The sequence below is a fragment of the Engystomops pustulosus genome, chromosome 3 (genome assembly GCF_040894005.1).
Source record: "Engystomops pustulosus chromosome 3, aEngPut4.maternal, whole genome shotgun sequence".
Taxonomy (NCBI): domain Eukaryota; kingdom Metazoa; phylum Chordata; class Amphibia; order Anura; family Leptodactylidae; genus Engystomops; species Engystomops pustulosus.
The window spans coordinates 36,571,841-36,585,022 of NC_092413.1; the positions used below are offsets into that span (position 1 = coordinate 36,571,841).

Below are 13,182 nucleotides of genomic sequence, written 5' to 3' on the forward strand. Positions count from 1 at the left end.
CAGCCTTTAAAAGTGATTCATTTGAGGCAAAAAGTGACTCTTCTCAGGTCACTTGCATCTGAATTTGGAGGATTTTTTTTTCTACATAAATGTCAGAGATTTAACATAGAATTGGGAATGGAATAAAGGATATTTGATACGCTACTTTAGTAAGCCGCTTACAGTACACCTATAATACTGTGCACAAATGTGTGTATACTTTTAAAACTATCAATGTAACATATCTAAATATTTGCTTTTGCCAACCTAAATCATTGTCATGGCAAATTAGAACTTTGTCTAAATATGTTTTTACTTTTACCCGTTTGCAGTTTTAATTTTACAGTTAGCAAAACTAAGTTTAATTACCATATATACAAGTGTATAAGCCAAGTTTTTCAGCACAAAAAATGTGCTGAAAAACCCCAGCTTTGCTTATACATAAATCAAACTGGGGGTAAACACTGGGCAAACTGGGGGCTGGCTATATACTACACTGAGCTGGCTATATAGTACAGGGGGGTGTCTGGCTATATACTAAAGGGCGTTGGCTTTATACTACAAGGGACTGACTGGCTATATACTACAGGGGGATGGTTGGCTATATACTACGAAGGACTGGCTGGCTATATACTACTGGGGGCTTGCTGGCTATATACTACAGGGGACTCACTGGCTATATACTACAGGGGAATGGCTGGCTATATACTACTGGGAGCTGGCTGGCTATATACTCCAAGGGACTGGCTGGCTATATACTACAGGGAGTTGGCTGGCTATAAACTACACGGGACTGGCTGGCTATATACTACAGGGAGAAGGCTGGCTATATACTACAGGGGGCTGGCTGGCTGTATACTACAGGGGGCTGGCTGGCTGTATACTACAAGGGACTTTCTGGCTAAATACTACAGGGGGTGGCTGGCTATATACTACTGGGAGCGGGCTGGCTATATACAAGGGACTGGCTCGCTATATACTACAGGGGGCTGGCTGGCTATATACTACAGGTGGCGACTGGCTATATACTACAGGGGGCTGGCTATATACTGGGAAGCTGTGACCTATGCATTTCCCACCCTTGGCTTATATTCGAGTCAATAGGTTTTCCCATTTTTTGGTGGTAAAATTAAGGGCCTCAGCTTATATTCGGGTGGGCTTATACTCCAGTATATATGGTATAAAAACAAAAAAGCTCAAGTTGTAGTAGGACGCATTTGAAATCTTTATTTAGATTATTCACCTAACATGCCAGTTATTTTCTAGTGTTACAGTACATACTGATCCATTTATCTATTTAAATAAAGTCTATTACATTACTTTTTGTTACATGTTTAGATATTTGAATTTAATGACTAATGTTATCTTTAGCTGGTTAGGATACTTTATACTGCATCTCTAGGTCTTTAGAGGTTATGGCTGTTCTTTTATGCTGATCTTTGGTCTTACCCTTTCTTCTTGATTGCTTTTTCTAAGTTCTTCTCAAGAGACAACTTTTCCTTATCAAGTTGTGCCACTAATTTGTCAGCTTGTGTGCAGTGTACCTTCCGCACAGCGCTTTGCTCCTGGAAAACAGTAGCTTTATTTGATTAGACAATGAAGCACAACACTTAGCTGTTCACTTGATGCACTGGAACATTATGTATTCACTTGCAAGATGCGATCTACTCCAGATTGACTGTGTTGTTACATGCCATCATTACCGAGGTCAAGTCATCAAAGCTACACGTCGGCCTTTTTATTGGAGAACGATTGGTTAATAATGAAGCAATGTAATAACATCTCTGCCCTATAAGGCTCACATTCATTTGTGGTCGTCTATCCTTATTAAAAAAGAAATCCATCTAAAGACTATCTGCTGCTGTGTATCATCATGGATATATCAATTCCATTTAATATCCACTAATTTGAAACATGTAGCATACTGCAATACTGTCTAATGGCCACTAGTAGTGCCAAAGGGCTCTGCACAATGTACAGTTCAACATTGGTCTAGGCTCAAACCTTTAAACATTTGCATGGACACCCGACAATAAAAACACTGTTTAACATGGTTTACCAGATTGGATTACTGTATAGTAAAGAAATTCTGCTTACACCTATCGGCATCTCTACACATGCATTGGATGTGAATATGTCATATAAAGCTGTCACTTTTAAAATGCAGTCCTATCTGCAGACAGCATGTTATAGAGCAAGATAATCTGGCCAGATTTTACATAGTATCCTGTCTGCAGATAGCATGTTATACAGCAAGAGGAGTTGAGCAGATTGTACATAGTGTCCAATAAGCGGGCAGCATGTTATAGAGCAGGAGGAGCTAAGCTGATTATACATAGAGGCACATGTACTGTATCATAAGTCCGGCTTTGTCTGTCTGTTTTTTGGGGACTTTTCTTGACCTCTCTTCTGCGGGTCAAATGTTTCTTAGAAGTTATTCCATATTGATGCTTGTAACTTTTGTGACTTGTAACCAAAATCACAAAAAAGTCTCCAAAAATTGCATTCAGCTTTAAGCTAATGTCTAGATCAGTGGTGGTGAACCTATGGCACTGGTGCCGGAGGTGGCACTCGGAGCCCTCTCTCGGGCACCCAGGTCATCACCCAGCACAAAGTTCACCATTCAAGACTCAAGACCTCCTCCTGCAGTCACTGGCAGCCCAGGACGTGCCACGTTCAACGTTATTTTAAATTGACTTAAAGTGCTGGAGGAGCAAGGAGGTGTGGACAGAGCTGGATTATGATTGTAGACCCTTCTCCGGACCTGTGATTCATCTTGTAAATGGGACCTTAGAGGAAAACTACAATAATAATCCAAATTTCTGCTTCTTTCTGCTTTATTGGTGTCCTCAGGGCACCAATACGTTTGAAACCTGTGAGTTACTTTTAAATTGGCATTTGGCACTTTGTGAAAAATATGTGGCTTTTGGTTGTAGTTTCGGCACTCAGTCCCTAAAAGGTTTGCCATCAGTGGTCTAGGGGAAGCCATAGATTTGTGCCAAAGTTTACATCTGGATTCCGGTAATAACTCAGGGAACACAGCAGAAAACTAGACAATGGTGAACTTAAAAAGGAGACTGTTTTAGGTGCAAAGAAAGTCGCAAATGAGCACAAGCACCATAAAATGTCTCAAAAGTTAAAGGAAAAGGCAAGCCAAAAGTTTGATACATGTGGCCCATAGTGTTTTTTCTGCACGCAGCATGTTATAGGGCAGGTAGAGCCGAGCAGATTGTAATAGAGTCCTATAAGCAGGCAGCATATTGTACAGCAGAAAGAGCTGAGCAGATTGTTCATAGTGTCCTATCTGCAAGCATCAGAGTTGTTGAACAGATTGAAAGATGGCTTTGTTAGAAAATTTTCAGTACTTCAGATCTTATAAAGCTAGTGGCCTACACAGGTAGTGACCAGTTTATCTCCTTGCCTCCTAAACCCAGAATGAGCAGCAATTGAAATGAATAAAAGACAAAACTATACCATAACTTTACTGGCAGAACTAAAATATGAATCGGCACTGCTTCTCCTGCTCTATACCATACTGCTTGCTCAGTGAACTGAATTTTCAATGCGTCATCTAACGTATACAGCACATTTATATGGACAGCTGCCTGTAAGCAAATATACACATCCATATGGTGTATTCCTCTTCTCCGAGCTGAAACCAATTATTGCAATTTCCATATCTGAGTGAACCCCTTGCAGCGACCACTGTACAAACAGGTTGCAATCTATTATGGACATCTGGATCTGGTGCAGAAGGAGGGAGATGTCAAAGCCGATTCATCCAAATAACTTAAACATTAACTTATGTACTATATATGATTCATGTATACACTTGTAAAACACCCTCCACACCTTCTGCTCATGGTCAATAGTGAGAAAGTAAAACTTTGCAGAGATATTAGTACAGCTGCGATGGAACATCCATACAGTCTGGCACTGGTTTATAACCCACGGGAACTAAGGTCTGAAAAAGCTGAAATGCAACATAGCTGATCCCAGTGGCGTTGCTACTGTCACAAAAGATCTGGGGCACGGGCCCCAATGCATACGTACCAAATTCTCAGTTGTGTCCCCTTTCGTACACCCCCCCTCATGTGCTTCCACCTGAAAAACTGTACTTAAAAACAACTGTAGAGCTACAGAAAACACAGTAGAAATGCTACCTATTATATCCAGAGCAGAAGTTGTTCTTCATGTTCTCCATTAAGCCGCCATCATCATTTCTCTTAATCCAGCCATGCGCTGTGCCTATGGAGATGACCACATCTTATGTTCTACACTTTTCTATCGCTCCTAAATCTTTGTCCCCTAACAGTGTTATCATTCTTCTACCCCTAAAACTCTTCAACCAAATAATGTAATACAGCTGCACACAAAGTCCTAAAAATACTAGTAATGCCCCCAGTGTAACACATTATAAATCCCACCTTTCTAAGCCGCACATTTTACAATTAAGCCACAATTATGGCCCCACTCTGTATGCCACCACACCCCTATCTTGTGGCCCTTACACTTACTAAAGCCCCCACATTGTGCCACCCACCTAATAATGATCCCTAAATGTGGCTTGACATGTAACAATGCCACCTACACTCAGTAATAGAACCCCACACAGTAAGTGCCTCACATACCCACTCATAACCCCCACATAGCCCCCACATCCAGTAACAGCCCCCTCACTATTAGCCCCCCCCCCACTAATAGCCAAACAGCCACTTATAACCCCACAACTAAAAGCCCCCATATTTTGTGATACTCCCCACACTTAGTAGTAGCGCTCCACTTGCTAATAACCCCCTACACTCAAAAATAGCCCCCATAAACACTAATAGCCCCCACATTCAGTAACATAGCTCTCCACTTTCTAATAGCCCACCTACACTCACTTATAGGCCCCACATTTAGTGATAGTCCCCTTACACTAACTAAAAAAACCCTCATAGCCCCGTCACACTAATAGATCCCCACATTCAGTAATAGCTCTCCACTTGCTAATTGCTTCTATACACACAGAAAATAGCCCCCACACTCCCTAATAGCCCCCCACACTTACTTATAACTCCCACACTCAGTAATAGTCCCCTTACACTCAGTAAAAGACCCCACATATCCCCCTCACACTAATAGCCACAAACACACTCAGTAATATTATTAGTAATATTATAGCCTCCCACTACTCAGGAATAGCCCCCAAAACCCCATATGCACACTGTATAACTAAAAGTTAAACTTACCCCTCTTCACTCCTGATTTCCTCTTCCCCTCCACCTGCAGGACGGGATGTGGTGACGTCACTACATCGCGTCTCCGGCTCCAGGCTGCTAGAGGGAGCTGCTTGAAGCAGGAGACGCAATGTCATCGCCTCCTGCAGCTCTCACTACAGCACAGACTGCTGTATGTGCTCTGTAGTGGAGCAGGATGCTGACGGCACCCTGCTCCACTACAGTAATCATCTCTATAAGCATCCAGAGGATACAAATAGAGATGAAAGTAGAGGGAGCCAGGTGACAATATTCGGGGCACCAGTCAAAAGATCCGGGGCTCGTGCCCCGGATCTTTTGACCTAACGACGCCCCTGGCTGATCCTAATATCCACTTCCATTTACCTTCTGAAGGTTCCAATATTTATCACATGCTTTGCTTATCCTGCTGATACAGGCAATTCAGATCTTCAGTATTTTTATGGCCATCTTGAGAAATACAACATAAGTGTTACCCTAGTATTGTACAACGGGCAAGTGTTGCACCTCAATGTCAAGTTGGTGAAGTTCTTGCCTGAGATGAAGGGCTCCTTCCCAGGGGTTTGGGAGAAATAGGTCCGATTGTTTTCATCACCACAATATGGCGCCCCTTCATGATCTGCTCCGTTTCCCTTTGTCATTGAGATACTTTCTATAGCAGCTTATTCCAGTTTCCTTGTCCCCTTAACTGCTTTCTTTGGTTGTTACCCTACTAATGGTTGTGAACCCTGTTCTGTTTCTTGCTAGCCTGATTTACTGCTACTCATCACAATTATGACCCTCATGCTTTAATATGACCCAGTTTGCTATTCATCTATAATTGCTTCTGAATAAATAAACAAATGGCTGTCACCACCCCCTTGTCATAGGCAGCATTGGCTGGAGAGTGCTAGGACAACCCCCCAACCGGTACCACCGATTGTCAATACCGTCTAGGAGGAGTGAAAGAAGAACAACACAATATAGAACAGTAAGAGAAGATTCTACAGAATTGTTACTCCATGAAGTAGTATTTACTAGTATAAGTATTACTACTAGTATTTACTAGTATTACTAGTATTTACTAAAATAAATATGTCAGGAAAGAAGTCTCCGAACATCTGTCTAATCATACACATTTACACTCATCGGCCACTTTATTAGGTACACCTGTCCAACTGCTCGTTAACACTTAATTTCTAATCAGCCAATCACATGGCGGCAACTCAGTGCATTTAGGCATGTAGACATGGTCAAGACAATCTCCTGCAGTTCAAACCGAGCATCAGTATGGGGAAGAAAGGTGATTTGAGTGCCTTTGAACGTGGCATGGTTGTTGGTGCCAGAAGGGCTGGTCTGAGTATTTCAGAAACTGCTGATCTACTGGGATTTTCACGCACAACCATCTCTAGGGTTTACAGAGAATGGTCCGAAAAAGAAAAAACATCCAGTGAGCGGCAGTTCTGTGGGCAGAAATGCCTTGTTGATGCCAGAGGTCAGAGGAGAATGGGCAGACTGGTTCGAGCTGATAGAAAGGCAACAGTGACTCAAATCACCACCTGTTACAACCAAGGTAGGCAGAAGAGCATCTCTGAACGCACAGTACGTCGAACTTTGAGGCTGATGGGCTACAGCAGCAGAAGACCACACCGGGTGCCACTCCTTTCAGCTAAGAACAGGAAACTGAGGCTACAATTTGCACAAGCTCATCGAAATTGGACAGTAGAAGATTGGAAAAACGTTGCCTGGTCTGATGAGTCTCGATTTCTGCTGCGACATTCGGATGGTAGGGTCAGAATTTGGCGTCAACAACATGAAAGCATGGATCCACCCTGCCTTGTATCAACGGTTCAGGCTGGTGGTGGTGGTGTCATGGTGTGGGGAATATTTTCTTGGCACTCTTTGGACCCCTTGGTACCAATTGAGCATCGTTGCAACGCCACAGCCTACCTGAGTATTGTTGCTGACCATGTCCATCCCTTTATGACCACAATGTACCCAACATCTGATGGCTACTTTCAGCAGGATAATGTGCCATGTCATAAAGCTGGAATCATCTCAGACTGGTTTCTTGAACATGACAATGAGGTCACTGTACTCAAATGGCCTTCACAGTCACCAGATCTCAATCCAATAGAGCATCTTTGGGATGTGGTGGAACGGGAGATTCGCATCATGGATGTGCAGCCGACAAATCTGCGGCAACTGTGTGATGCCATCATGTCAATATGGACCAAAATCTCTGAGGAATGCTTCCAGCACCTTGTTGAATCTATGCCACGAAGAATTGAGGCAGTTCTGAAGGCAAAAGGGGGTCCAACCCGGTTCTAGCATGGTTTGCACTAATAAAGTGGCCGGTGAGTGTATTTTGACATTTAATAAGTTGCTTAGGTCCAATTTAGACTATTTCCATATGCCTGTATGTATACTATTTCTGTACAATGTATTCTATGGAAATGCTTATGATTTTGATCAGCACAATCTAAACTGTGAACAATTCAAATATGAGACTTCATAATATTATAAATATGAATCGCAGACAAGTAGATCCATACATGAAGAACACTAATTTAATTGTCTCATAGATTTACACACAGTGGGCACATTTACCAAAAACATTGCAGTCTGTAGTCTGTACTATGTGCAGTTTGCCTGTGTAGTGTGCAGGGGGGCGCCAGATTCAGGATTTCTAGTGCATGTTCTCCATGAATCTTGTGCCCCCCGCACTGCTGCGACACACTTCTGTCAGACTTTGCATGTTAAATGTGGCGCATGGTCCAACTGAGCACCAGAAAGTTCATTTCAATGACGAAATTTGTGTTGTGTGAAGAATAGTCCAGCTGTGACAAATGAATTGCGTGCACCATATATGTGGCGTGGACAATTCTTAAATACACGTGCAAGCAGTGTGCACATATAAGAACTTGCAAAGTTCGACAGAAAACTGCCGCAATGTCCTAAGTAAATGTGCCCCATTGTCTGTCTAGTAACTCCTTGATGTCACTCAACAAGCTCTTGACATCAGTCTAGAGAGAAGTGGCGTAATCTATGGTATTATTAACTGGTATACTAAAATGGGGAAGAGACACCTTATTGATTCCCCTTAGGCCGCTGGGCCAGTATTTGGCTCCTTTGCACTCCATAAAATTTCAAAATGAAAAATATGGTATAAATGAATAGTGCAGATGATAATAGTAAACTTTGCAAAATATTTAATTAAAACAAATTTCTTGTGTCCTTTCTTCCGTCTGTCTTTCTTCCTTAGTTAAGCACTTTGCGTAATTCAGCTGTCTGTCCTGTATCCATTGACATCTCAGAAATAAAGGAACCTGATAACATGTCTAATGACTCAGCTTTTTACAGACAGTCTTATTATAGAGCTAAATCATTAAGGAAAATATTCTCTACTTAATCATTAGCCTCCTGATATGCCTGAAGTGAATGGACCTCAGAAGGATTTTTTTTGTATACACTGCTCAGTACAGGAGAAAGAAGGCAAAAAAAGAAGCTGCTTTACGTTAACTAATTTCTTATGCACTTTGCGTTTCTGAAGTTTAGAAAAAAAATCATTTCAAGGTTAAATTAGATTATAACAGTACAGACGGTCTCCTACTAAAAAACACCCGACTTACAGATGACTCCTAGTTACAAACATCCCTCTGGATATTGGTAATTTACTGTACTTTAGTCCTAGGCTACATTGATCAGCTGTAACAGTTATCACAGGCGTCTGTAATGAAGCTTTTTTGTTAATCCTGGTTCTTATGACAAACCAAAGCTTTTATCTTGTACGTAACCCGGGGGCTGCCTGTATATTTAAAGGACACCAGATCTCTGTCACTTGTTCTGTCACCTCTACCTATTGGAGCAGCTCACAAGGATCCATCCCAGCCTTTATCTAGTCAATTCATACATTAATCGTTGCAAAATCATCTTTTCTTTATTATGTAAATGAGGCTGGTCACATGGAGAGAGAAAGTGATGTCACCCCTGTTCCCCCTCCCCTCTCCTCCCCCTGCTCATGTATGTGTAATGTATAGTAAAGTATTGCTAGTGTCTGTGCTTTATCTGCTGACATGCTCTCCCTCCTAATACACATGTGTGAGACACAGACATCAGCTACACATGAATCTGTTGTATCTCGTCTATACACACACAGGCTGCAGAGGCCATCACACCATTATGCAGGCTGTCAGTCATGCACTGGGGGTGTGGCTGTTCCTCCCACTCATGAATAAGCCGGACAGCTTGAATATGCTGATGACTCATTGGACATCTCACAGGTCATTTGCATATAACTTTAGGGCCTTTACAGGCATATAGAGGGACAATGAAGGGATAGAGGCAACGCTCTCTAATGACAGTTTATGAAAATATATTTAGTTTAGGGGGGTTATTTTGCATGACGGGTTCTCTTTAATATCTATTATCCATTTGTTCATTAATGTAGTAATACAGTCTGTCTTTTTGACACTGCCTGTTATTGACATCTATTAATATTAAAAATCACTATTTACAACTTAGCACCAACATCTTTATCCACTATTTCTTCTCTTTGCTACATATTTGATATTTTTAGCCATTAATGTAATCTTTATCATCTATTTATCTATCTCTCCTCATAGTTCTATTTTTGTCTCTTGCTTTGTACCTGACCTCCATCACGTGTTATTTGTCTCTAATCATTTCTCATTCCTGTTTCTGGTTTTAGTGTATACCGAGCACAGAACAATGTAGCTCCTCTGTAGGAGACCTCTGCTGCTGGTCTGACACAACCTTTCTAAATAAACGGATAAACAATTGCTCAGTGCTCAAGTGACAGCAGACAGCCCCCTACTCCGTGAACTGCGGCACACGTGCCGGGGCCTGTGATCTGCACCCCTGCACTGTAACAATCCATGTCATTTCAATCATAATGGTAGTAATAGAAAAGACTTCTGTGGTTCACAGATAAAAGCAATCTCATGGCCCTTATTAAGCTATAATGATTTCCACCCACAGCGGTGACTCATCAGCAATCTGAAGCCAGCACTTCTCCTGCAAAACACAGAATATTTCTGTGTAACCCGGTGAAATAAAATTCTATAAGGTTCTATAAGGATTGTAAGTGATTGACTATATGGTAATTCACAGGAGTCAGGAAACATTCACATCTGTGTTCTGGCTTCTGTTGCCCGGAACCATTATTGAAGTAACGAAAAGAACATAATAATTTAAAATGTTGAACACCAGCAGGACAAAAAATATTCCATTGAATATAATGAGGTGCGTACAAAAATCTTACCACAAGTAATCCAGTTTTCCATGAAAACCCAAATAATAGCCACTCATTTAGCTCCAGTTTGAGTAGCCTTCATACAACTACAATTTGGGATTTGTATGACATTTTCAAGAGTTCAGTCACAGACAGAGGTCGCACTAACATTTTTCCAGAAGGGTAAAAATACTCCTCTCACCATTTTTGAGGAGTATTTTTACCCGAGGAGGAGTATGAAAATTTCGGTAATACACCGCGCACACTACACTACACTCACACACTGCGCACACTACACTACACTCACACACTGCGCACACTACACTACACTCACTACACTACACTCGCACACAGAACACTACACTACACTCACACACTGCGCACACTACACTACACTCACTACACTACACTCGCACACAGAACACTACACTACACTCACACACTGCGCACACTACACTACACTCACTACACTACACTCGCACACAGAACACTACACTACACTTGCACACAGAACACTACACTACACTCGCACACAGAACACTACACTACACTCGCACACAGAACACTACACTACACTCACTACACTACACTCGCACACAGAACACTACACTACACTTGCACACAGAACACTACACTACACTCACTACACTACACTCGCACACAGAACACTACACTACACTCGCACACAGAACACTACACTTCCTACACTACACTCGCACACAGAACACTACACTACCTTCACTACACTCGCACACAGAACACTACACACAGAACACTACACTACACTCAGAACACAGAACACTACACTACACTCAGAACACAGAACACTACACTACACTCAGAACACAGAAAACTACACTACACTCAGAACACAGAACACTACACTCAGAACACTACACTACACTCAGAACACAGAACACTACACTACACTCAGAACACAGAACACTACACTACACTCAGAACACAGAAAACTACACTACACTCAGAACACAGAACACTACACTCAGAACACTACACTACACTCAGAACACAGAACACTACACTACACTCAGAACACAGAACACTACACTACACTCAGAACACAGAACACTACACTACACTCAGAACACAGAAAACTACACTACACTCAGAACACAGAACACTACACTCAGAACACTACACTACACTCAGAACACAGAACACTACACTACACTCAGAACACAGAACTCTACACTACACTCAGAACACAGAACACTACACTACACTCAGAACACTACACTACACTCAGAACACTACACTCACCCGGCCTTGCTCTTAAGTCCCGTTGGGATCAGGACATGGAGCAGGACAGGGAGCAGCAGCCCCGCTGTCCACAGGTCTCCCGGGGCCTGCGCTCTCGCTCCGGAGCGCTGCTGACACAGATCACTGTGTCACGTGTCCCACTGAACGGCCCGGCGCGCGCTGTGATCGCGCTACTGACATTTACCTCTTTTGCAGCGCGCGTCGGGCCGCTCAGCCTGCGCGCTACAGGGAATAATTGCCAAGCGTAACTTTACACATGGCAATTATTTTGGGGGGTAATGGCGCCTCATCACGCGTCTATGATGCGTGGTGAGGCGTTAATGCGACCTCTGGTCACAGAGATGAGAAGTCTTGGTCAGTTAAATGTCAATTTTCAAAGCAATGTGATCCTTCAATCACAAGATGTCCATCCTATGGGGCTTATTTACTAAGGGTCAGCGTCCGTACTTTAGTTGGATTTTCCGACATTTTAGGGGATTACACGGCTGTGACAGGTATTAGCAGGGGGTTGTGTCGCATGCGATCGGATTTTGGCACAGTTGCGCCAGCTTTCATGCAACAGAAATTGGGGGGCGTGCCGTCGGATGATCCGACTGATTCGGACTGAGAGCAGGATTTAACATTCAAACTGCACTTACATGCACCAGGAAGAAGAAGGTGAACTCTGTCGGACCTGAGCGGGGAAGCGACACATACACGATATCGGACGCACAATCTTAAAGAATCGCGGCAGAGTGCGTTATTGTTAGACAATGCACTTTCGGTGAACAACTCCGGAGGGGTAAGTAAATGTGCTCCTATGTGTACTAAGGTAAGTATAAAGGTAGGCTAGATAGCAAATTTTTCTGTGACTTTGGCCATAGACATGTGATTCTCTAGCCTTACACATCAATGGAAGTACAATAGGCTCTACTTTGTTACTGAAAGCTCTCATCTTAGCACTGCAACCCCTGTGCATTTGTTCTTTTAGGCTTGAATCTCCAATTATACACCTTTCCTTTACTCCTATCCTATTAGCCTCCTGATCTGTCTGAAGTGAATGGACCTCAGAAGGCTTTTTTTTAGCTACAATGCTCAGTGCAGAAGAAAGAAGACAAAAAAAGAAGCTGCTTTACTTCTACTAATTTCTCATGCACTTTGCGTCTCTGAAGTTTAGAAAAAAAATGTGTCCAAGGTTTAATTATATTTTAACATTGTAATTACATTTTAACGGTATAGAAGATCAATAGGCTCTACTTTGTTACTGAAAGCTCTCATCTTACCATTGCAACCCCCGTGCATTTGCTCTTTCAGGCTAGAATCACCTATTATACACATGGCTCCATTCTGGGACCACTCAACTGATTGTCCATCATGTAATACAACACTTCCACTGTATTGGCCAGTAGCAGTTGTTCTTCCAGTTCTCATGTAACTTGGATGCAACTTTCTAACCCAATGCATGAAAAA

At 42.4% G+C, this 13,182-nt stretch overlaps 1 protein-coding gene across 5 annotated transcripts in view; it reads right to left on the reverse strand.

Moving 5' to 3' along the window:
- PLCB4 (phospholipase C beta 4) overlaps positions 1–13,182 on the reverse strand; it is a 233,484-nt gene that overhangs the window by 31,128 nt on the left and 189,174 nt on the right. For 4 of the 5 annotated variants that reach the window (XM_072140486.1, XM_072140487.1, XM_072140483.1 and 1 more), the window contains one exon: positions 1,429–1,544. The exons of the other annotated variant lie outside the window; for it this stretch is intronic. In XM_072140486.1, coding sequence (XP_071996587.1) covers positions 1,429–1,544 — 116 coding nt within the window. The remainder of the gene's footprint in view (positions 1–1,428; positions 1,545–13,182) is intronic. 5 annotated transcript variants of the gene reach the window in all.